The sequence below is a fragment of the Dipodomys merriami genome, unplaced genomic scaffold, assembly GCF_024711535.1.
Source record: "Dipodomys merriami isolate MVZ:Mamm:240054 unplaced genomic scaffold, mDipMer1.0.p SCAF_16, whole genome shotgun sequence".
NCBI classification, from domain to species: domain Eukaryota; kingdom Metazoa; phylum Chordata; class Mammalia; order Rodentia; family Heteromyidae; genus Dipodomys; species Dipodomys merriami.
This window is the reverse complement of record NW_027202937.1, coordinates 22,632,580-22,655,771: the sequence shown is the minus strand read 5'-3', so window position 1 is coordinate 22,655,771 and position 23,192 is coordinate 22,632,580. Positions and strand designations below refer to the sequence as shown.

At 51.9% G+C, this 23,192-nt stretch overlaps 2 protein-coding genes across 6 annotated transcripts in view; one reads left to right on the top strand and one right to left on the bottom strand.

The window, feature by feature from the left end:
* Positions 1–11,607, top strand: part of Jarid2 (jumonji and AT-rich interaction domain containing 2) — a 241,423-nt gene extending 229,816 nt beyond the window's left edge. For all 4 annotated transcript variants that reach the window (XM_070024528.1, XM_070024531.1, XM_070024529.1 and 1 more), the window contains 9 exons: positions 412–530; positions 617–687; positions 1,505–1,619; positions 3,838–3,943; positions 4,629–4,811; positions 5,226–5,356; positions 6,190–6,373; positions 8,461–8,568; positions 9,754–11,607. In XM_070024528.1, coding sequence (XP_069880629.1) covers positions 412–530; positions 617–687; positions 1,505–1,619; positions 3,838–3,943; positions 4,629–4,811; positions 5,226–5,356; positions 6,190–6,373; positions 8,461–8,568; positions 9,754–9,936 — 1,200 coding nt within the window. In that variant the 3' untranslated portion in view covers positions 9,937–11,607. The remainder of the gene's footprint in view (positions 1–411; positions 531–616; positions 688–1,504; positions 1,620–3,837; positions 3,944–4,628; positions 4,812–5,225; positions 5,357–6,189; positions 6,374–8,460; positions 8,569–9,753) is intronic.
* Positions 11,608–12,224: 617 nt separating this feature from the next.
* Positions 12,225–23,192, bottom strand: part of Dtnbp1 (dystrobrevin binding protein 1) — a 108,074-nt gene continuing 97,106 nt past the window's right edge. For both annotated transcript variants that reach the window (XM_070024533.1, XM_070024534.1), the window contains exons 8-10: positions 21,857–22,012; positions 13,491–13,634; positions 12,225–12,621 (exon numbers count right to left, since the gene is read on the bottom strand). In XM_070024533.1, the coding sequence (XP_069880634.1) occupies positions 12,365–12,621; positions 13,491–13,634; positions 21,857–22,012 (557 nt within the window). In that variant the 3' untranslated portion in view covers positions 12,225–12,364. The remainder of the gene's footprint in view (positions 12,622–13,490; positions 13,635–21,856; positions 22,013–23,192) is intronic.

Genomic DNA, 23,192 nt, shown 5'->3' with positions numbered 1-23,192 from the left:
TCCCTTTGTCAGAATGTGTGTGCCTTGGGCTGGGAAGGTGGCTCAGTGGTAGAATGCTTGACTCGCATGCATGAGGCCCTGGGTTCGATTCCTCAGCACCACATAGGCAGAAAAAGCCGGAAGTGGTGCTGTGGCTCAAGTGGTAGAGCGCTGAAGAGCTGAGGGACAGCACCAAGCCTAGAGTTCAAACCCCACAACTGCCGAAAAATGAATAATGTGTGCACCTTGTCACTGCTCCCCCAGAGCATCGCCTTATCCTGAAGCCCCACTTCGAGTTGCTCACATCCACGCCCCCATGTGGTCCAAGCAAGTCTCTGGGTGGCGCTTGGCCAAGTGTTGTGGTGGACATGTGCGTGGCGCATGGTGACTCAGTGTGGTTAGGCGCTCATGACCCTTTCCTCCTCCCTACAGCAAGAGTACTGGAGGCTAGTGGAAGAGAAGGACTGCCACGTGGCAGTACACTGCGGCAAGGTGGACACGAACACTCACGGCAGTGGGTTCCCGGTGGGCAAGTCAGAGCCCTTTTCAAGGTAACACTGCCACCCCTTAGCCACATCAGGACTAGAAGGCGTCCTTCCCTGCTGGTGTGTGACACCCCTCATCTCTTCTTCTGCAGGCATGGATGGAACCTCACCGTCCTCCCCAATAACACAGGGTCCATCCTGCGTCACCTCGGTGCTGTGCCTGGTAAGGGCCCGGGCTCTGGGTCAATGCCTGGGGTGGGGGTGGGGACTAGGGGTAGCGGGTGTGCATGGAGACTTGCTTTGGCTTTGGGGAACGAGAACAACGCTGGGACTGTAAGGCAGTGAGAACATGCCTTCAGGGCTGGGCAAAGCTGAGTGGCCAGCTTTGAGCTTGGAGATCCCTCAAGGCCGAGATCAAAAATGGGCTCAGAAGTGATGGGGTGCCTGGCCCATTTTTAGGCAAAGCCAAGTGTCCTAGAGAGGGTAGTCAGTGTAAAGTGGTAGGTACCTGAAGAAGGAAGCCTAGACCCCATGCCGGAGGCTCAGCACCTCCCCCCGTCCTCCGCTCTAGCCCGATGGCTCCATTGACAGTGACAGTGAGTCAGATCTTGCTAAAGATACATACATGACTACCGTTTTGCCAGTGTTTTCATTCTTGGATTCATTTCTATAGAACAAGTAGGGAAGATCAGGTGCCTTCTTTCTATGTGAATTCTGTCTGGGTTTTGAACTGCGTTCTTTTTTTAAGGAAGATAGTTAATGCATTTTATTTTTTTAAGTGTTAGGTGGTACTGGGTTGTACCCCAGGTCGCACAGGTTAGGGCAGGCATTTAACTACTTGAGGTAAACCCCTGAGACTTGTGTTGTTATTTTTGGTTTTGAAGACAGTTCTCTAACTTGTAGTCTTCCCTTCCTCTGCCTGCATCTGGGATGACAGGTGTGTGTCGCCATGCTCAGCAAGAAAGTTGTGCTCCATGGCTGCTTTCCTGAGACATGGTTGGCTATACCTTAGAGTAAAAATTTCCCCCTTTATGTTTTAGGAGTGACTATTCCCTGGCTAAATATTGGCATGGTCTTTTCTACCTCATGCTGGTCTCGAGACCAAAATCACCTTCCATATATTGACTACTTACACACTGGTGCTGACTGCATTTGGTGAGTACTAGCCCTCTCTGGTGGCTAGAGATGGCCCCTGGCATGCTGGGAGGTTGGGCACTGTGAATGGGGAATACCGAAACCAGTTTCCCGCCTGCTGTGCTCCTTCCCGCCAAGGCTCAAGGTGCAGTGGATGTTTTCATTTCCCTGGTGAAGGTTTCTGATTGTCCCTGGTCATTGCTGTCTTGGTGAGCTCTGCTTGTGTCTGACTCCTTCTGGGAACTTTATAGTTTTACGTTGTTTTCATGCTGTGATAAGGAGCAGCAATGGAAGTACCATAGGAAGGAGACTGGTAGCAGTGGCCACGCATGCCATCCTTCCCTTCGTGGCCTGATTTGTCAGGTCTGGGTGGCCACTTGCGTGGACTTCATGCAACATCTCTCTAGAGCCAGGGTCTCCTGCTGTAGTCCGACATCTTGGCTCACAGACTGCCAGCATCGCATTCATCCCGCACTGTGTTTATTGTCCTAACGGGGTGATGAAGCATCCTTTTTATTAAATAAACTAAGTCTCAGCATTGACAGTTCCCCTCCCACATGCCAGTGGGCAGCGGCGTGTGGGCGTCCGTGTGGGTGGTCTGGGACAGGAGTGAGGAGGAGGGGACTTGGTGCGGAGGGGGTACCCAGCACCACTGTCCAGCACCCCGTGGGTGATGGTGCAGAGCTGGATGGGTGGTGGTCTTAGGCCCAAGGCAGGCAGACAGCTGTGGCCTGTGCTGTCTGGGCTGTACCTGCGCAGGGCAGGGCTCGTGGTCAGCACCTCGGGAGCCTGTCTGGAGCCGCAGCTTCCTGACCCTGCAGGCTCTCGGGCCCTCCTTTCATCTGCGACGTGGGCAAGGCGCAGCCGTCGCAGGGTGTTTTCGTAGCTTCAGTGCTGAGTTAGAAGCGGTGAAACACAAGATGCTGTGGGCTCTTTGAAGTCCCATCCCTGGACCCTAGTTGACAGGGCAGAAAGACAAGCCAGGGACGTGATCAGAGCACTCGATGGCATGTGGTTTTTCTTACAACATGTGATTTATGTTACTAATCCTGTATTTAAATCACAAATCAGTAACAGAATCTGTTGGCTTTGAAATAATGTAAACATGTTTTAAAAGGTCCGTAAATGAGGCTGGTGCCTTCCCTCAGCGACTAACCCCAGGTTTCGGCCTCCAGGGAAACGATTTCATCCTAGACAGCCCGTGTGGCAGAGGCGGCCCACGGCTGCCCACTTGGCCAGGGTGGGAAAGGCGCGGGGGGGAGAGGAGCGGTTGGGAAGGACCAGCAGAATCCGTCTCCAGTTGTGGTTGATGACTGCGTTTGCTGGCTTTGCTAGCCTGATGTCCAGCACTCAGTCCCCCTTTCTGTCTCTTCTCAAGTCTACTCTGGTATCCTGGGACCCACTGCAGTCCCCAGATCTGTCTCTTGCAGCCCTTGTTCACACGGCTGTGGATCTTGATGGGCACGTTGGACATAGAGGGTACGGGGGACCTTGCACTCCCCTTGCTAAGAGGCTATTCCAGATTGTTCTATAGATGTCTCCCCTGGAGGGGGGCCCTGCCCCCACTGCATCCTCACCTGTATGCCAGACCCCTCCGAGTACCTGGCACAGGTCCTGTGTGTTGCCCCTCCTGTATCTTGCTGCCTACAATCAGTGCAGGCAGGCACACACAGAGACCTAGGTCCCTGTGGATTGCACCTCCCCTCCGCCAACCAGCAGCTATGGCCTCGGCTGCACAGGCTGCCTGGAGGTGTGCACACTGGCCTGGCTCCTTCCTAGCTGTATGTGGAGAGGGCAGGGGTGGAGGGCAGGGGGAGGTTGGGGGTCTTTTACCTTTCCTGGCTGCTGCCCCAGGTCGTCCTGGCTGCCGTGGTAAGGATGAGATCGTAGGAATTCCTCCCTCCAGAGTGCGCCAGATGCTGCGCTGCTCCTGCGCGCTCACAAGAGGCCGCTGGAGTCGGCGCTTGTATCTGGTTCTGATTTGTGTGGGTTTTGGACATCTGTTTTTGGTTTGAAGGGTTTTTGGCTCACCATGTGGGTCAGATCTGCATAAAAGATGAGCCGTGTGCGTGGCGGCCGCGGCTGTGGCTTGGCTGCGTGCTGGGCGGCAGAGGCCGGCGGTGACAGCGCCTGGTGCGCTGCCAGTGCTCCGGGCCTGCGCCTGCGCGTGTGGCAGAAAGCAGCAGCGCGCGCATGGGGGCCTCACCAAACTGTCTGCGGGCGCTGTCTCATGACCCAGGTATTGCATTCCTGCTGAGGAGGAGAACAAGCTGGAGGACGTGGTCCACACTCTGCTGCAGGCCAACGGTACCCCAGGGCTGCAGATGCTGGAAAGCAATGTCATGGTACGTCAGCTGCCCGCCTCCCCGAGAGGCCGGGGAGAAACGGGGGGGGGGGGGCAGTCACCAACCTGCCTGGCAAAGAGGACAAAGCAAAGCAATCCTGACTCTGGGATGCGGCTGGCCTCTGCAGAGGGTCTGGCTCATTGGCTTTTGCACGTAGGTGTAGGTGGGGGTGTCTATGTAGGTGTTTGTGTGTACGGGGTGCTTTGAGGCAGCACTAATACTCTAGCTCTTTTGTTCCCACTACTCTACACTTGCAGAAAGTCCCAGGCTGCCGAGCATCCAGGAGTTCTGAGAAGCCGTGCCCAGGGCCACTCTTGCTCTGTAGCACGTCTTGCTTTCCCGACTGTGCTCATCTTTTCTCTGGTCCAGCTCAGGGACTGCAGCCTCCTGGGCATTTAAAATTGTCCTCTTAATGGTCCCTGCGTGCCCAGTGGGGTGGGACAGGCTATGTGTAAGCTGTAGGCTCACGGTGACCTTTGCCACGCGGGAACCTGCAGTCAGCGTTTAGGCCCGCATCGCTTTACAATTACTTGGTTGTTGGAGGAATTAGCCTTTTACTTTCTAAAGGAGAAATAAACTGGGGAGTGCAGGGGGAGAGAATGCTCCTGTCAGCAGAGCTGCGGGGATGACCGAGGATGCAGTCGGGTACATGTGTGTGCCACGTCAACTGGCCCTGTCTCTCCAGATCTCCCCGGAGGTGCTGTGCAAAGAGGGGATCAAGGTGCACAGGACTGTGCAGCAGAGCGGCCAGTTCGTCGTCTGCTTCCCCGGGTCCTTCGTGTCCAAAGTGTGCTGTGGCTACAGCGTCTCAGAAACCGTGCACTTTGCTACCACCCAGTGGACAAGTATGGGCTTCGAGACTGCCAAGGTGAGCAGCAAGCCAGTTCCCTGTCCGAGTGGTAGGACCTGTGCAGTACTGAGCATGCGTGTGTTTGTCTCTGAAATCCTTAGGGGTGGCAGAAGGTTTTACTTGAGAAGAGGTGTTGGTCTGTGCCATGGAGGGTTTGATGTCCATTACTGGCCAACCTCAGTGATACAAAAGTCCTCCCGCTTCATCTGGTGGGCGTGGAGGTCTCTGCTTGGTGTCAGCCTGAGACCTCGGCTTCCTAGCTGCTGGTGCAGAGGTGTGCTCTAACTATTATCCACACCCTCTGGGCAAGCGAAGACGTCTTATTTTTTAATAGCCTTGATGTGAACACAGTGTGGAAAGTCTGGACATTCCCAAGAAGCTTGACAGCTGCTGACCCCTGGGACTCAGCCGCCAAGACTTCATCTCTTTCAGGAGATGAAGCGCCGCCATATCGCCAAGCCATTCTCCATGGAGAAGCTGCTGTACCAGATTGCACAAGCAGAAGCGAAAAAGGAGAACGGCCCCACTCTCAGTACCATCTCAGCCCTTCTGGATGAGCTCAGGTACGTAGGACAGCCACAGCAGAGCAGGGCTGAGACCCCCTCATCGGCCGCCCCTGCGCTAATGAGGCCCGCTGCAGAGGCTTGGTGGGGCGTCTGTGTGGGGTGGGGTCCCTGTCTTCTTGCCTGCTGCTGGGGGTCAGTGTCCTGGGTGAGGTCATCCCGTGAGTGACTAGGAGGCAGGCAGTCTGGACCCTGATCATGTTGGAACTCTGCCACAGACACCTTGACCATTCTCGACGTCGGAAGTGGTATGGAGAGCTTCCGGTAGTGCCCAACCCTTGCTTTTCTTGCTAAGTGGCGTGTACCGCATGGGTGGACGCTGGGCTCCGCCTCTGGTCCGTGGCACTGCCTCTTGCCCCAGCCCAGCTTTCCTCCGGCCGTGATGGGCGGAGCGGATCCACCAGACACTGAAGCACAGCTTGGCTTTTTACCTGGCTCCTTTGTAACCCTCCTCACCCTCCTTGCTGTGGAGGTGTCTGCATCTTCCTAGGGAGAGGCTTCTGGGGTTACCATGCGGATTCTACCCGTGACGGCTGAGTCTCTGATGACAAAGCCAGCAAATAGTGTGTTGTAGCTTCTGAGGGGCGGAGCGAACATGCTTCTTCTGTGTGTGTGTATGTGTCCGGCCATCACGTGGCCTGTGGGGTAGGGGCTTGTCTGTCTGGTCCCTGCCGGCCCTTCGGGAAGGTGAGCTGGGCTCCTGGCCGGGCCCCGCCCCGCGTGTGCATCTTGTTCCCAGCGGATGGCGCAGCCGTCCATCCCCCTCTGGTGGTTAGTGGCCTGGCCCCACCACGCTTGCTGACAGCGGCTCCCCCGCTCCGTCCTTTCGACAGGGATACAGAGCTGAGGCAGCGCAGGCAGCTGTTCGAAGCCGGCCTTCACTCCTCCGCGCGCTACGGCAGCCATGACAGCAGCAGCGCGGTGGCAGATGGGAAGAAAAAGCCTCGAAAGTGGCTGCAATTGGAGACGTCAGAGAGGAGGTGTCAGGTCTGCCAGCACTTGTGCTATCTGTCCATGGTGAGTGTCCCTGCTGTCCTCGTCCCCATGGGGCGGGGCCCATTTGTCCTGTTCACTCCCCAGTACCTCAGCCCAGAGGCACTGTGGCGTCTGCGTGCGGGTCACGCACCGGGGTGCCCAGACCGTGTTCCAGCTCCGCTCCTCCACGCTTCCTTACGCTGCCCTGCCCGCCTCGCTGCCTCGTCCCCTTCCTTCTGCTTTGCTCCCACAGTGACACCACTTCCCACGGAAAAGCCTTTGTGGAAGGCAGGTGCCCAACACAGCTGAGTCAGAACACACCCAGCCGGGACCCAGGGTTAGCCGCTGCTAGGTGCCCGCAGTGCATAGTCCCCATGACAGCCCTGGCCCACCTGCAGGGCCACTTCCCTCCATCCGTCCTCAGGAAGGAGCAGCTTAAGTCAAATGCCCAGTGATGGGGTCCCGCAGCGCTGTGCAGTTGCTCTGCTGGCCTGTGGGGGGCACCCCTGAGCCCTGGCTCTGATTCTCCTCACCCAAGGCAGCACATCTGCTGTCCCACAGTGGAACAGATTGCCTCTCGCAGTTCAGTCACATACTCCTTGCAACTCCAAAAGCTTAAATGGCTCCCACCCGGAGCCATTGCATTGCCATGACAGTGTCCCAGCCTAGCGGCACAGCAGAGGTTTCTGTGTCTGGGAGCCCAAAGCCGCTTAGGCGGGCAGCACCTTCTTGCTGCGTCCACATGGCAAGGCTTCTTCACCTGGTCCTCGTGTCTCCTCAGGACACAAGCCAGGTTAGATCAGGGCCTCCTGCCCCTGCGCACATGGCCCATTCTGAGATGCAGGTGATGAGGGTGTGAATTTTGAGGGGATAGACCCAGTCTGTGATGGCGTGGATGGCACTTTGCATATTCTCTTCCTCAAATCTGCGTTACCAGCATCGCCATCAGAGCTGCATAGTTGTCTTCTCAAGCTGCATCCTTCCTGTGTTTATCATTAGTGGGAGCGATTTTCTGGGGTGACCGATTTCTGTCATGTGGTGCTGGCCTGGTCCTGCAGGCGTTTGGGGATGACAGTTTTCAACGTGGCCTCTGGAAGGCTTTGCTCTTCGAGTTGGCACTTGCTGAAGTGAAAGCGTTTAAGTTGTACTTTTGTGTTTGACGCACCTCACTTCCCGTGAAGTGCGTTGCTCCTCCGTGCCTTTCAGGGGCAGCGTCTTTCTGCTGGTGGCATTTTCATGTTGTGAGAGTTCATACTCTGCTCTTCGATTAGACACAAGACCAAATCCCATCTCAGGTGCCAAGACACATTTTTCCTTGTTTACATTTTAAACAAAGTAAGACTTGAACTCAGGGGAGTGGCAGAGTCCTTCTCTGCTCTCTCCTGGCCCTTTGGGCCCTCTCCCCGAGCCTCCTGGATGAAGGCTGGCATGTCCTGCTGTGTTTTGGTGGCATCACTGGTCTCCCCAAGGGGGTATAGGGCTCTTCGTTCGTCTCCAGCTGTTTTGAAGAAGCTGCTCCTGAGCAGTAGCTGTTTTGCTGCCCGTGTGTCCTGTGGCCATACCAGCTGGTAGTCTTGCTCCACTCAGAGCTGTGCTGACATCTCTCATGTATTCTGAACCCTCCGCTTGAATTTTCCCTTATGCATCCGCTGTATTGAAGGCCTCTGTGAGTGCAGCCCAGCCCCTCCCCCTAGCGGGAGACCCTATTCCCAGCTGTTAGTCTCTTCCTATTTCTTCTGTTGTCTTTTTTATGCCAGTACCCAGTTCTGAATTTAAGTCTTGTACTGTCCTTGCTCAGCTTGCTTGCTCCTGGCGGGCACTCTACCACTTGAATGAACCAGACCTCTAGCCTGGCCCTTTGACTAATTAAGAGTCTCTCAGACTCTTTGGCCCAGGCTGGCTGGAACCTCCCTTTTCCAGTTCCCAGCCTCCTAATTGCAGGTGTCTGGGAGGGGCTCAGCACCACCAGCATCTAGCTCTTCCCACTTCATCTATGCGTGCTTGTGAGTCAGCTCCCTGGCCTGGGCATCGTGGGCACGGGCCTCCCCACCTGTGTGCGGGGCTCAGCCACGCCCCCCTCCCTGGCCCTTCTTAGTCTGGAGCCCAGCTGAGCTGTGCTATCCCTACAGGTGGTGCAGGAGAACGAGAACGTCGTGTTCTGCCTGGAGTGCGCTCTGCGCCACGTGGAGAAGCAGAAGTCCTGCCGCGGGCTGAAGCTGATGTACCGCTACGACGAGGTCAGTCCCTGCTCAGTCCGTCCTGTGGGGACAGAGCCCTGGCAAGGCCCTGCCCTGCATGTAGCCCACTGTCCCACGGCCTTGTGGGATTTAGGACGATGACAGCTGCATCTGCATTTTCATCTCTGTGCTGCCCATTGCAGGCCACACAGCCTCTGGCACTTTGCTTCTTTCCCGTAGCGCACTGACTTCCACCCTGATGAGCAAATGGCCCACTGGTAATGGGATGGAATCATGGTGGAAAGAAACATTCTGTTGGGAGACAGCCACTGACCTCCTGTTGACCCCTCTGCTGTGGCTCTGCAACCCGCCACGGCCTTCCCCATTGGCACGTTTGGAAGTTTAGGCTCTCCCACCCCATGAGGTGTTCTCCTTCTCAGATTCCTGGGCCAGCTTTTGACAAGGCGCTTGGACACAGGCGATTCTCTGTACATGTCCCCACACAGCAGGGCAGTGGGCAGCATTCCCCATCAGATGCCAGCAGGGCCCCCCTAGCCGGAACATCTGGAAGTGTCCACAGACACTGGCACCATCCCTTCTTAATTGGCTGTGTGCCATGCACACAGCATGGCAAGCCCCTCTTCAGTGGCCAGCCATGGTCCTTGGCTGCGTGGTTCTGACTACATTGAGCTGGACGGGAATGCTGTGCTTCAGAAGCACCTGACTTCTGGCGTGTGGTTACACTCCCACCCTCACTGCCCCTGGCAGTGCAGTCAGGATGGAGGCGTCTGCTTTGGGCTGACAAGGAAAGCATTTGAGGATGCTCAGCATGTCTAGTTTGGCAGTCTCTCAGAATCCTTTAAGAAAAAGATGGTTGGAGACAGGCACTGGTGGCTCACGCCTGTAATCCTAGCTACTCAGGAGGCTGAGATCTGAGGATCATGGTTCCAAGCCCAGGCAAGAAACGTTGTGAGACTCTCATCTCCAATTAACCACAGAAAAAGCCTAAAGTGGCACTGTGGCTCAAGTGGAAAAGCTCAAATCAAGGGCAACATGTGCCCAGGCTGAGTTCAAGCTCCAGGCCTGCGCCTGCGCTGTCGCATCCCCCCCACCCCCCCCCCCAAAAAAAAAAAAAAAGGCTGACTGAGATCTCCCAAGGTCCTGGCCAGCCTTCTGAGAGCTGCCCCGCAGACCTCAGGATTCCCCTCTGCTAGCAGCGTTAACGGTGTCTCTTTGTCCCAACAGGAGCAAATCATCAGTCTGGTCAATCAGATCTGTGGCAAAGTGTCCAGTAAAAACGGCAGCATTGAGAACTGTCTCAGTAAACCCACACCAAAAAGAGGCCCCCGCAAGAGAGCGACGGTGGCCCTGCCGCCGTCCCGGCTGTCATCCTCTGGCTCATCCAAAAGTGCTTCAAGCTCATCATGAAGATGCCAACCCGTGGTTGATTTATATATATTTTTTTGTAATTATTATATTCTAGTTTGGAGTACTTGCTGTAGGATACAAGCTGTCTTTGCACTAGCTCTAAAGAAGATTTTCTTCTGGTTTTAGAGAACTAATTTTGTTTTAGCATTAAACTGTTGAAGTTTTTTTTCTACTTAGAATACCTAGATACTGCAGTCGGATTTTGGAAACTGCCGTATATCCACTGTTTTAAAAACCCTTGAGGGGCTGTATTACTTTATATCGCCCCTGTGGCTGACGAAAGCCTTTTCTGTTGTTTTGATTTTTGTTTTGTTTCGTTTTTTTTGTAACTGTTGGGGGGAAAAAGGCTTTTTAAACCCATTTTTTGAAGAGGGTGAAGTTTGGAGAACAAATTTTAACTTACCAGTCATGTGAGCAGATTTTTCTAGATTGGAAAAGGGATAGGAGACATATATATATATATATACACACACACACACATACACACAGGAAAAAAAAAAAACTTGAAATGGCTTTACTTTTGGCTGTCTTTTCTTCTGTCATGTGCAAGAGGAATTTGTAACTTCTGAATCCTGAGAGCCCTGATTTTGTTTTGTTGGGTGGTCCTGGCAGCTGAAGGCCGACTTTGGTTCTTAACCACAGGCAACATGTGGAGGTTTGAGCAGCTAGGCTCTCGGTACCAGCACATCGCTATGCATCCGTTGGAGGGAGAGGACGAAGACAAAGACCGCCTGCCTTGGAGGGTCACTGAGGGAGACCTGTGCCTGATTTCATTAGGAAATCCATTCTGTTATTTTTTTGGTGCTGTTGGCTACTTTATCAAAAAACCCTTCAATAGCATCCTTAAGGGGGGGGAAAAAAAAGAGAAAAAAAACACACACACATACGTGATTGAAGCGCTGCGTGCTTCGTGGTCATCAATGTGCAATCTTCCTGAACATTCCATCCTCATCTCACTGCTTCTTGTCCTACGCACCTTCACACGTCAGCATTAATCTTTCATTTGAGATTTGTTTTCCTCCATGGTCACATTTTAGAGCCACTAGGTCTGCAGTTCTTTTTTGAATGTGAAAATGCATTTGTGTTCCTCCTTGTCTATTTTTTCTCTTCATGTTTTAACAAAAAGGAAAAAAGAAAAAAAAAATCCCATCCCTTTTGTACATACACCTGTAAATTGTTTTAAATACTTGAGCCTTTTCTCGGTGGGGGGAGGGAAGGGGGGTGAAAAGACAAGATGAAGAAAAGCCTTACATTTCAGTTTCTTCATCGGTTGGATTGGATGCTTACAGGGTTTTTCTTGTAACATTTTATAAGTGCTGCTTACATCACTGAACAACAACAAAAATAATAATGGAGTAGCTGTTGCCCTTCTCCGGTTGTGTGTACAGTATGTGTGGAATAAAAAGGGAAAGTGTTTTCACAAGCTGTTCTGTTTCATAATTGGACCACCAGTCCTGTGGCTCCCCGCGCTGCACTCAGCGGCCGGTGGGGCCTGCCAGGAGGGTCCTAGGATCCACTTTGTTGGTCGTTGTTGCAGAAGACTGAACTGTTTTGGAATATTTAACGATGACATAAACGGTCAAGTGTTTTCCAATGTGGTTGTCTGGTTTTTATGGCCTTGCTGTGTACTTTTCCCTCTTTTTGACAGTAAACTTCTGCCTATGGCTTACAGTTTGACATTTAATTTATTAGCGCTGCTCTGCTCCCTCCCTTGAGAGGGGAGACTTCATGTGGTTTATTGCCAGTTTTTTGTTTACTTTTCAGGTTTGTACTACAAGGTTTAATAATAAAAACAAAGTTTTTGGACATTTGTCTGTCTCGTGGAAGATGAGTGAATGCGGCGGGCAGTCTTCCCGCTGCCTGTCATGGAGGTACCGATGAAGCATTTTCATTTTGCTCACATAGAGCGCCATCTGCTGGTGGCCCTGTGGCTGGGCCAGAGCTCCCCTGGGAGGCTCACACTGCTCAAGGTCCTGTCCTCCTGGAGCTGGATGGGCCAGGAAGCAGAGAAACTTCTCTGCAGGAGGAACGATGCTGCTTTTGCTCAAACTGGTGTGGTCCTCTGGGCTCAGGTGTGTGTTGTACAGACTGCAAGCAGAAATGTCTGTCTGTGAGGGCTTCGTGTTCGGGTTTCACTCCAGACTGTGCCCACCACCGAGAACATCTCCCCTACCCCCAACCCATGGGCCCCAGCATCTCACCATGCGTAGGGAACTTTCAGTTATGCTGTCCTTGAGGATGGAGGCAGGGGAACACCTTTCCCTCCTGTACAAACTAGATGCATACTCTTTTCAGTTAAATTCCTCCAACTTTATTGTTAGCCCTTCTCTCAGGCAGTTTCTTGCCCATTATTGGGAACCATGTAAAAATCAAGACCCTCTGTACAACAACCTGGCTATGCAGGTGGATTCTGTGCCCAGCTGACCATTCAGATGTCCGGATTTGAGTCACTATCATCACTGATGTCTGGGGTGGCCTTTCTGTCACTGTGTAACGTGGCCAGGGCGGTGTCTACCTGGACCTCCTCCTCGTCAGACTGCACCACCGGACAGTCCCCTCCTTCCCCCAGGTCTGGGGTGGACGGGTTGGTGTGGGTGAAGGACGAGGAAGGCGGCTGGGATGGGCGTTCGGATGGATGTGGAACCTGGAGAGTTACTCCGCTCTGACAGCTGTCCTGTTCAGGCTCTGGAAAAGAATAAACAAATGAGTGACGTACTGACAGCTGACCATGCACAGGGGCTGCTGTTCCCGTGATGAGCCACCCTGGGTGTGGCGCTAAGGGAGGCCCCAGAGGCCGCCCGAGCTGGCCACCTGCCTCAGAGGGAAGGTCAGAGCTCTACACGGGTGTAATGCCCAAACCATGTGCTTTTTAAAGGCCTGAGGGTAAGGAATGGAGCAGTCCTGGAAACTTGAATCTACGTAAGTAATTTATTTTGGAATACCAGTGTTGAGACAAAGTCAGAATTACTGACCATTTGGCAGGTCTCCAGTTTCATGGGGATTCAATTCTTTGAGGAATCAAGATTTCCACAGGCCCTCACGATAGTAAGTCTCCTCCTCCTCCAGAAAAAGGCAGCCTACCACCCCTCAGTGCTGTGTGTAGTAGCGTTTCTGAGAACAGGGCTGAGAGGATGAGGTACGAGGACTTGGGAAACATAGCACCTGTGGAACTGTAACTCAGAGAACCGTCTTCGTATGGAGAAGTTTCTGTAGTATGTCGTAAGCTTGCTGTGGAGTGATGTACATATAAAAGGACACAGCCTGAAGAACTGTAAGGTGTAGTGAGGCCACATACAGGTCTGGTGCCTTGGCAAATGTTTGCCAAATGAAAATGGAATGGTGCCCCCAGGACTGCAGCTGCTCCACAGTGGCTGTGCCCACGGGATTCCACTGGGCAGGTGCAGGGGAAAACTGTCCTAACTCCTGTTAGTGAAGGCTGCAGGGACAGATACTTAAAATCCAGTGGGTGGGAAGATGGGCTGGTAGAAGTGGCCAGTGATGGGGAGGGAGATGGGAGCCCTTGGTTCCATTTCTTCAGGGCTCTCCACTCCTACCTAAACCAGGGGACAGCACAGTGCTGTCCTCTCCACCGGAATTCAGGAAGACGTCCAGGGCCTCCTGGTCGGAGATGTCCATCAGATCCATCTGCTCCAGCATGTCCACGTTCACCTCCATGGATGACATACTGCCCATAGGCTCTGAGAACAGATCCACAGTACAGCAGGAAAGTTCCTTTTTTCTCTTACATTACTTTAAAGGGTGAATTTCATTGGAATTAAGATAATTACATTGCGACTACCAAGAAACATGGTTCAATCTGGTCCACGTCATTTGTCGCTCTTAAGCCCTTCCCCATTTTGTTGTCCTAGCCCTTTGTTGCCCAGTAGTATTTGAGCAGGGCAGGCATTATCTAAAGCTCAGGCTACTATGGGGCTGCAGGACATCGGCCACTTCCGCTTACAGGTGGGCACCATCTGAAATTGCACTGACCTTTGGGCATGTTGCAGTCCTAAAGCATCTGAAGGCTGAGTAGTGCAACCCACAGCTCCCAGCCCACCTGCAACAGGAATCAACTGCTTTGCCCCCGGCTTTTATAACCCAGAAAACCACAAGCCAATAAAGGCATCCTGGGCATGGCAGTAGCTGGTGGAAGCAAGTGTAAATTGTTTCTGGAAGAATGTACCCTTAGTTGTGGGTTTCACAGGAATACAAGCTCATAAAGACATTACAACCCAATCAGAATTTACAACACATGGAGACAGGCCCCTGCAAGGGAGGGCCAGCACAAGCAAATCCAGTGTTGGCATCTTTTGCCAAGAACTTCAGATAAACTTGGGACCAATGAATGAGCAAGTGTCAGACTAGCCATCTGAAAGGGGACCTACAGAAATTTAATCACTGAAATTTTACTTGACCTGTGAGTTAAATGGAAGATCAGTGTAGAAAATCAATAAACTAGATCACACGGTGATTGAATAGATTCCCCAAGTAAGATATATAAATGTGAGCTAGAAAATGCCAAAACTTTAACACTTCACAGTTCCAAAAGGAAAGGAAGAGCAATCCTGTTTAAAGAAGCCAGTATTTTCCAAAACCAACAGGCATGGGGGCCCAGATTTAGGAAGCAAAAGACATTACGAACAGGGTGAGTCCCAGGAGGAAGATTTCCGGTTTTTCCGGTGCCAAGCTCATTCATTTGACAACCTGACACTTGGAAGTAACATCCAAATCCATGCTGTCCTGAGGCTCACCTGCCAAGGCCTCACCCCCGGACCACATCAGTGTCAACACTACACCCACATGATCTGGAACCAAGCACAAGGGGCAACAGCGCTGGACCCTGGTATCCAGGCTCACTGGTTATGCTGGTGCCTCCTGGCGGCACTTTTCGGGGGTGGGAGATGGGAGGTGCTGGGCCTTTTTCTGGCTATGGAAGGAGCCTTTCAGTATGGCCAACGGCCAGTGTTCTGACTTTAACTTTGAAAAAGGCAGAGGCTCTTATTCTACATAACATAAAAAAAAATGCTTTCAAAAAAAGCTTTTAAGAAAGGAGCACCAAGTAAGATGGTAATGAAGCTGTCTATGCCAGTATTCACTAAATGTAAATGAGCCAAACCTGCTAAAGATGACAGGGCTGGAATGCAGCTCAGTGGCAAAGCACTTGCCTAGTAAGTGCAATGTCCTGGGTCCAATCCCAGTACCAAAAAAAGAAAAGACACACACACACACACACACACACACAAATCACAGTTTAAAAAATACAGTTAAGCCGGGAGCTGGATGCTCACTCATGTAATCCTAACTACTCAGGAGGCCGAGATTTGAATATTGCAGTTCAAAGCCAGCCCAAGCAGGAAAGTCCTTAAGACTCATCTCCAATAAATTACTCAGAAAAAGCCAGAAGTGGAGCTGTGGATCAAATGGAGGAGTGCTATCCTAGGGTAAAAAGAAGCTTAGGGACAGTGTCTAGGCCTGGAGTTCAAACCCCAGGACTGGCAAAAAAACAAGAAAAAAACAAAACAAAACAAAAAACAGTTTAAAAAAAGATGACAGTTGGTGCTGATAGTTTACATCTATAATCCCAGGCCTTGGAGCCTGAGGCAGGAGAGGATCTCAAACAGCAGACTGGCCTATACTGCACAGCAAGACTGTCAAAAAACAAAACAACTATATGAATGACGTTTTTCTTTGTTTTGGTTGAATCTTTTTAATAACATTATGGACAAGCAGTTAAGAAAATGATAAAGCTATTGCCTAAGAAGTATTGTTGGGGCAAGAATAGTACTTTTAGCCACGTTCTGGTGGCTCACACCTGTAATCCTACCTACTCAGGAGTACTCAGGAGAATGAGATCTGAGGATCTCAGTTCAAAGTCAGTCAAGGCAGGAAGGCCCATGAGACTCTTATCTCTTAAGTAACCATAAAAAGGTGGAAGTCTGCCAGGTGCCAGTGGCTCATGCCTATAATCCTAGCTACCCAGGAGGCTGAGATCTGAGTATCAAAGCCAGCTTGGGCAGGAAAGTCCTTGAGACTCTTATCTCCAATTAACCACCAGAAAACCGGAAGTGGCGCTGTGGCTCAAGGAGAGAGCCCTAAGCTGAAGAGCTGAGGGACAGCACTCAGGGTCCAGAGTGCTTTGAGATAGCACCTCTTAATAACCTAGGCTGGCCTTGAACTTCTGATCATCCTGCTTTAGCCTCCAAAGTGGCAGGATTATAGATATTAATGTGAACAAAATAAACAATTTTATTTTATTTATTTTCGCCAGTTCTGGGGCTTGAACTCAGGGCTAGGCACTGTCCCTAAGCTTCTTTTGCTCAAGGTTAGGCACTCTACCAGTAGAGCCACAGCACCATTTATGGCTTTTTCTGATTATATGGCAATGAGGAATGGAACCCAGGGCTTCATGCATGCTAGGCGAGCATTCTATCACTAAGCCACATTCCCAGCCCCTATCAAACAATTTTAGATATGCAAGACAGACTAACTACAACAGACTGAAAAGGTTCCTATGCTAATGCATATAAAAAAAGATAATTCATGGAAAATGTGCCAAAATTAACAATACATAGTATATGATATGAGGAACAGAAATGTCATTGGTCCCAAACAGTATCTGAGGCAAGTGTTTCTGACACTCAGGAGTAAATGAGGGGGATAGCAGTCCTAGAAAAATCCTAATTTCATAAAGAAGCCAATTCTGTCAGTCTAGAAACTAAACAATTCCAGTCAAACTCTGACCAAGGAAGAGTCTCAGTAACTAAAGTGGCAAGGCTGTAGAGACACAAAGGCCCATAGTGATGGGACAGAGCCTGCTGCTGACTCCTGATGGCATGTGGGCCCATGCTGTGCCATGCAGGGCGCTGAACAGGACCTCTGGCCTCTGCCATACCCTTATCCTATACATCAAGCAACATGGTCCCCAGGCTTTGCCAAATGTCCCCAGCAAGGAGCCAGTGCTTGATGAATATTACAAGGCAGTATGGTTCTGATCCAGGCTCCATGGCAGAATCACTGAATAGAAGTGGAATCCCACTGTAACTGGATAGAAGGACTCAGGGCTGCATCAATGTGGACACAGTGGGCTGGATGAAAGCAGCACATGAAGAAGGCTGGTGACAAGACTGCTAGTCTCTCCCATGGCCAGCGTGGAAATGGGCCCCACCAAGATACACAAATTCAACTGACAGTGAACTACAGAGTCAAGAAGGAAATAGAAAACAGTAGAATGCCCCTATAACTAGAAGCTAAGGATTTCTTTGCCCCTCATTTGTGGCTTTGAGCAGTGAAGCCAGGGCCTTGGGCTTACGAGGCAAGTGCCGTATCACTTGTTCTAAGCCCCAGGTTGTTGAGCTTTTAGTTGGTTTTCCAGATAGGGTCTCATGCTAATTTTGCCTGAGATGACCTCAAACTTTGATTCTCCTGTTTCTGCAACCCAAGTAGCTGAGGTTACAGGTGAGTGCTACCACACTGAGCAAAGCCAATCATTTCTTAAAAAACAAACACAAACCATAACCAAAGCTGATCAATTAACTTTTGATTTACACAGACCCAACTCTGAAATAAGAAAAGCCACAGATGGTAGAAATTATATGCACAAATAGCAAAGGTCAATATCCACAAGTATGGATGCAAAAAAAAGGAAGATAAAGGAATAAAATAAGCGATGGAAATTAAAAGTAAAACCAAAAATGTAATTTCATACCGAGCTTTTCTGGCAATGTCACAAAGATGTAGAGTAATGGCAGCACATACAGCAAGCACGGGGGCATGGAAACTGACTTCAATGTGTTGGTAAGCAACTGATGGAATCTAGTAAACTTAAAAGACAGGCGTGCCATGTGACTGCTTGCCCCTACAGAAGTGGGCAGGGAATGTGGTTAGTGGTAGAGTGCTTGCCTAGCATGCATGAAGCCCGGGTCTCAATTCCTCAGTACCACATAAACAGAAAAAGCTGAAAGTGGTGCTGTGGTAGGGTGCTAGCCTTGATCAAAAGAAGCTCAGAGACATTGCCCAGGCCACAAGTTCAAGCCCTGGGACTGGCAAAAAAAAAAAAAGAATGCCCCCCTAGACAGCAGCATCAACCTGCAGGTCATATAAAACTTGCCAACAGCTTCACAATAACAAACTCTGGGCCTTCTAGAATGTGGGAACTCGTGATGTAAAGTATATACTTGTAAGGTATGTCTGTTTATACTAGCTGCCCATAAATGTTCAATGTAAATAAACTTAAGAATAAATAATATATCAATAAGCCCAAATGTATTATCAAAATGCCTGCCCGATAAGCTACAAAATGATGCATACCATGTAACACCATTTTTATGAGGTTTTAAAACTTGCAAAGCTTAGCTGTATTGTTGGAATAAGTGTGTGTGTTGGGGGCTGGCAATCTCTGGGGTGAGGAAGAGGATACATCGGTGGGCACAGCCCCTCACCTGTGGGGAGGGTATTTTATTTATGTACCCGATGGGCAGCAGATTCATAGATAGGTTTTTATATGTCTGGAATGTTAAAAGCATTTTTAAAGCTAGGAGGCAAGTATTAACATGTTTCGTCTGGAAATGGGAACATATTAAGACTATTGTCAGTTTTTCTCTGGATATTTAAAATGCCTCCTAATTAAAATGAAAACTAGTAATAGAATGTAATAATTTTCATAATGTTAAGTAAGACCCTCCTGGGGAAGTTAATAATATCAAGTTAGTATCACAGCTGGCAGCAATCTGAAGACGTTTTCGTACTCTACGATGTCTTAGAGACAGGCTCTAAACTAGCACAGGTGGTTTTATCTGCTAGTTCTGTCCGGCCTCACGTTACTGTCCCTGTCCCTGACCGGCACAGACACCGTTCTGTCTCCAGAGCAATGGGTCCACTCTGGGACAAGAGGGCCTAGTCAGGCTCCGTGGCACAGAGGCAGCCCTGGTTTGCAAGGATTCAATTTTGCTGACCCGCCATGCAGCAGCAGGACCCAAACTCCTAACTGGAAACATGGAGCCAGGGGACAGGTATGGAGCAGGGCATCTCCAAGGGGCTCTGTTAAGAACCTCGACGCCTAGCACAAAATGAAAGCAGTAAAGATGCTAAGAAATCAGAAAGCCACCAGGTCAAGGGGAAGATGAGGCCCAGGGCTTACAAAGCATCTCAGTAAGCCCTCACACCCCCGGGCCCTGCGGGCACAGGGGTTCTGGCTGTGCTTGGGCCGCGCAGCACCCTGCCGCTGCCTTTGGCTCCCTGCTCTATGGCCCACCCAGGCTCACCCTGCTCCAAGTGTCACGGCGAGGCCTGCACACTTAGCTAAGTTTCTGGATAAGACTTTCCATGGGTTTAATTTAAAAACGATGCATGTGACCCTGAAAAAATTCAAACTGCTCTTTCTTAGTGGAGAGAGGCCAAAATGTCAGGTTCACTCCATCAAAGACATTTCTTTTTCTTTGATCAGTTCTTCCAAAGTGAACTTTCTGGCCCATCCTGCTGATGAAGACCCTTCCTTGGGAAAGCCAGGAAGAGCCTGGGGGAGGGTGCTCTGACCATGGCAGGGCCTGGGGAGCCCAAAGCCTTCAACTGTCCTCAGTGTGAAATCCAGACACAGCAGTGCCCGCTCCATTGTTGGTTGGCTTTGGTTTTTAAACTGCAAAAGAATGTGCTACTTTCTAGAAACTTGAAGAAAAGTATTCTTGAGATGTTCAAAACCACAAAAATCCAAGCACTTAACATTTAATTGACCTCCGTCCAATTCACACTTGCTTTGGGCTCGCCCGGCAGGGAGCAGCTGCAGGACCCTGCTCAGCGGCTCATGGTCTGCAGGACCCAGCTCAGCGTCTGTAGGGCCCGGCTCAGGGTCTGCAGGATCAGGCTCAGGGTCTGCAGGACCCGGCTCAGTGATGGCAGGGCCCGGCTCAGGGTCTGCAGGACCCGGCTCAGGGTCTGCAGGACCTGGCTCAGGGTCTGCAGGACCAGGCTCAGGGTCTGCAGGGCCCGGCTCAGAGTCTGCATCACCCAGCTCAGCGATGGCAGGACCCGGCTCTGGGACGGCAGGAAGGCCACCGTGCACACAGCCTCTAAGACCTGTCAGGGTTCTGTTTGCCACCTCTCTCAACTTTCATTTTCTCCACGTCCCCTTGTGCTCAAAAGTGCACACGTAGCACATGCTGACCAAAATGGAGGAAAGGCCATTAAATGGCCCCACAGCCTGTGCTGCCCTGGCCGGCCCTCTGCTCTCAGATCTCTGGGACTGGGAGAATTAAAGACTGAGCTATTTTGTTGCGGCAGCCTTCTGCGCTCCTGCCTGGCAGGATGCAGATTCCTGGCACAAGCTCTCCATTTCCTCCTGAAGGAGAGGCTGAGACCTGAGGTGCTCTGAGGACAAGCGCTGGCTGTTCTATAGATCACTGCGTGAGATTTGTGAGAACTGGATGCTGCTGAGCTGGGGCTGAGGAGGGAGTGGGTGCGGATGCACCAAGGATGGCAGGAAGGATAAGTGCAAAGAGGCAGGGATCTAGGACGCAACCCCAGGGGACAGAGGAGCCCACCCCCATCTTTAAAGTTCTTGGGCACATAGTTCAGCACCTGCCTGGGGTGGACATGAGCCTACCCAACACGCCGCTCTGCCTTCCCCGGCCGCTGTGCCTGAGGCAGCAGGTTCCTAGGAAGGAGAGGCCAAGCCAGGAGTCTAGTCTCTACTCCCCTCAGTCACTGCGTGCATCTATGCATCTAGATGCTCTTGCTCAGCTACCCAACTGCTTAAACACAGTGGGTCCTTTGCTTCCCCAGGTTCTGCCTGTGGAACCAATCTGGTTTGGGGTACGTAATCAGGGCCTGTCCTGAACATGCACAGGGGCCCCTTCATTCTAATCATAACAATATATAGCTCTGCACATAGCATTGAAGATATATTAGGTGTTACAAATAACCTGAAGGTGATTTAAGCATGTACTATGTCATTTTATGTAAGGACTGGAGCATGCAGGGAATTGGTATCCATGAGCAAAGTTACACATAAGGAGGGATGGCTGTATGTCAGGACACATCCTGATGATGAGGATCACCCCATAAACATCCTTAGGAGCCGGGCACTGGTGGTTCACGCCTGTAATCCTAGCAACTCAGGAAGCTGAGATCTGAGGATTGTGGTTCAAAGCCAGCTGGGTAGGAAAGTCCATGAGACTCTTATCTCCAATAAACTACTCAGAAAAAGGCTAGGGGCAGTGCGTGGCTCAAGTAGTAGAGCACTAGCCTTGAGCACAGTGAGGCTCAGGGACAGTGCCCAGGCCCCGAGTTCAAGCCCCACAACTGGCAAAAAACAAAAAGCCCAAAAGTACATTCTTACAAAGAACTTTTCAATTCTCAGAAATGAACCCAGAAGCCTTGTGCAAGCCCTGAGCCACATCCCTAGCCCCTCAAAGGTTCTTAGTCATTGCGGGGGTGGGGGGTGGGGGTGGGGAAAGAAACCCTATACAACATAGAGCCATATAGATGTTTAGTTTTATGCCAATTATATAAGTAGAATCCTGAAATAACCAGGGTATAGAATTATGGGCAATTTTTGTCTTTGTCTTATTTGAAAAATTATTTTAGCTTAAGGTGCAGCCCAGGCATGTGGGAAGGCCTGGGTCAGTCTTGTGTCCTACAAACAGCAGCAAGGTGTCTTCTGGCCAGACCTGATGGTGCACAGGCTTCTGAATCCCAGCACTGTGGAGGCAGGGGGATCCGGAGTTCAGGGCATAGTGAGGCCCTGTCTTGAAAAATCAATCTTCCCCTCAAAAAAAAAAATCTTAAAACTGTCAACTAGAACTGCTGCAAGAGGCAGAACAAGGGCTCGTCAGGCATTGAGCTTGGTCTGGTGGGTTTATCACAGTGAGATCCACACAGAAGGATTACACCATGCCCAGTGCATGGGCGGAGCCCTGCTCCAGCTTACCTCGCCTCTCCGAGATCTGCAGGTAGCCTGTGGAAAGGTACTGCTCCATGTCCTGCTGGAAAGCTTCCTCGAAGAACTTCTGCCGCTCTTTCAGCTTTGTCTGCTGGGTGTGCTCCATGTCCAGGACTTTCTGCGTGTGCTTTGCATCAAGTTCAGCTGAGGAAGTGGAACAATGGGGTTAGGGTTTGCAAAGGGGCTGCATGGGAAGTGGTGCACAGCCTGACAGACCTGGGCTGGACCCTGGCTGTGTGGTGCACAGTCTGACAGACCTGGGCTGGACCCTGGCTGTGTGGTGCACAGCCCGCAGACCTGGGCTGGACCCTGGTTGTGTGGTGCACAGCCCGCAGACCTGGGCTGGACCCTGGCTGTGTGGTGCACAGCCCGCAGACCTGGGCTGGACCCTGGCTGTGTGGTGCACAGCCCGCAGACCTGGGCTGGACCCTGGCTGTGTGGTGCACAGCCCGCAGACCTGGGCTGGACCCTGGCTGTGTGGTGCACAGCCCGCAGACCTGGGCTGGGCCCTGGCTGTGTGGTGCACAGTCTGACAGACCTGGGCTGCACCCTGGCTGTGTGGTGCACAGCCCGCAGACCTGGGCTGCGCCCTGGCTGTGTGGTGCACAGCCCGCAGACCTGGGCTGGACCCTGGCTGTGTGGTACACAGCCCACAGACCTGGGCTGGACCCTGGCTGTGTGGTGCACAGTCTGACAGACCTGGGCTGGACCCTGGCTGTGTGGTGCACAGCCCGCAGACCTGGGCTGGGCCCTGGCTGTGTGGTGCACAGTCTGACAGACCTGGGCTGGACCCTGGCTGTGTGGTGTACAGCCCGCAGACCTGGGCTGGACCCTGGCTGTGTGGTGCACAGCCCGCAGACCTGGGCTGGGCCCTGGCTGTGTGGTGCACAGCCCGCAGACCTGGGCTGGGCCCTGGCTGTGTGGTGCACAGCCCGCAGACCTGGGCTGGACCCTGGCTGTGTGGTGCACAGTCTGACAGACCTGGGCTGGGCCCTGGCTGTGTGGTGCACAGCCCGCAGACCTGGGCTGGGCCCTGGCTGTGTGGTGCACAGCCCACAGACCTGGGCTGCACCCTAGCTGTGTGGTGCACAGCCCGCAGACCTGGGCTGCACCCTGGCTGTGTGGTGCACAGCCCGCAGACCTGGGTTGGGCCCTGGCTATGGGGTGCACAGCCCACAGACCTGGGCTGAGCCCTGGCTATGGGGTGCACACTCTGACAGACCTGGGCTGGGCCCTGGCTATGTGGTGCACAGCTCGCAGACCTGGGCTGGGCCCTGGCTGTGTGGGCAGTGGCCAACTCAGCAGCACCTGTGGCACTGCCTTC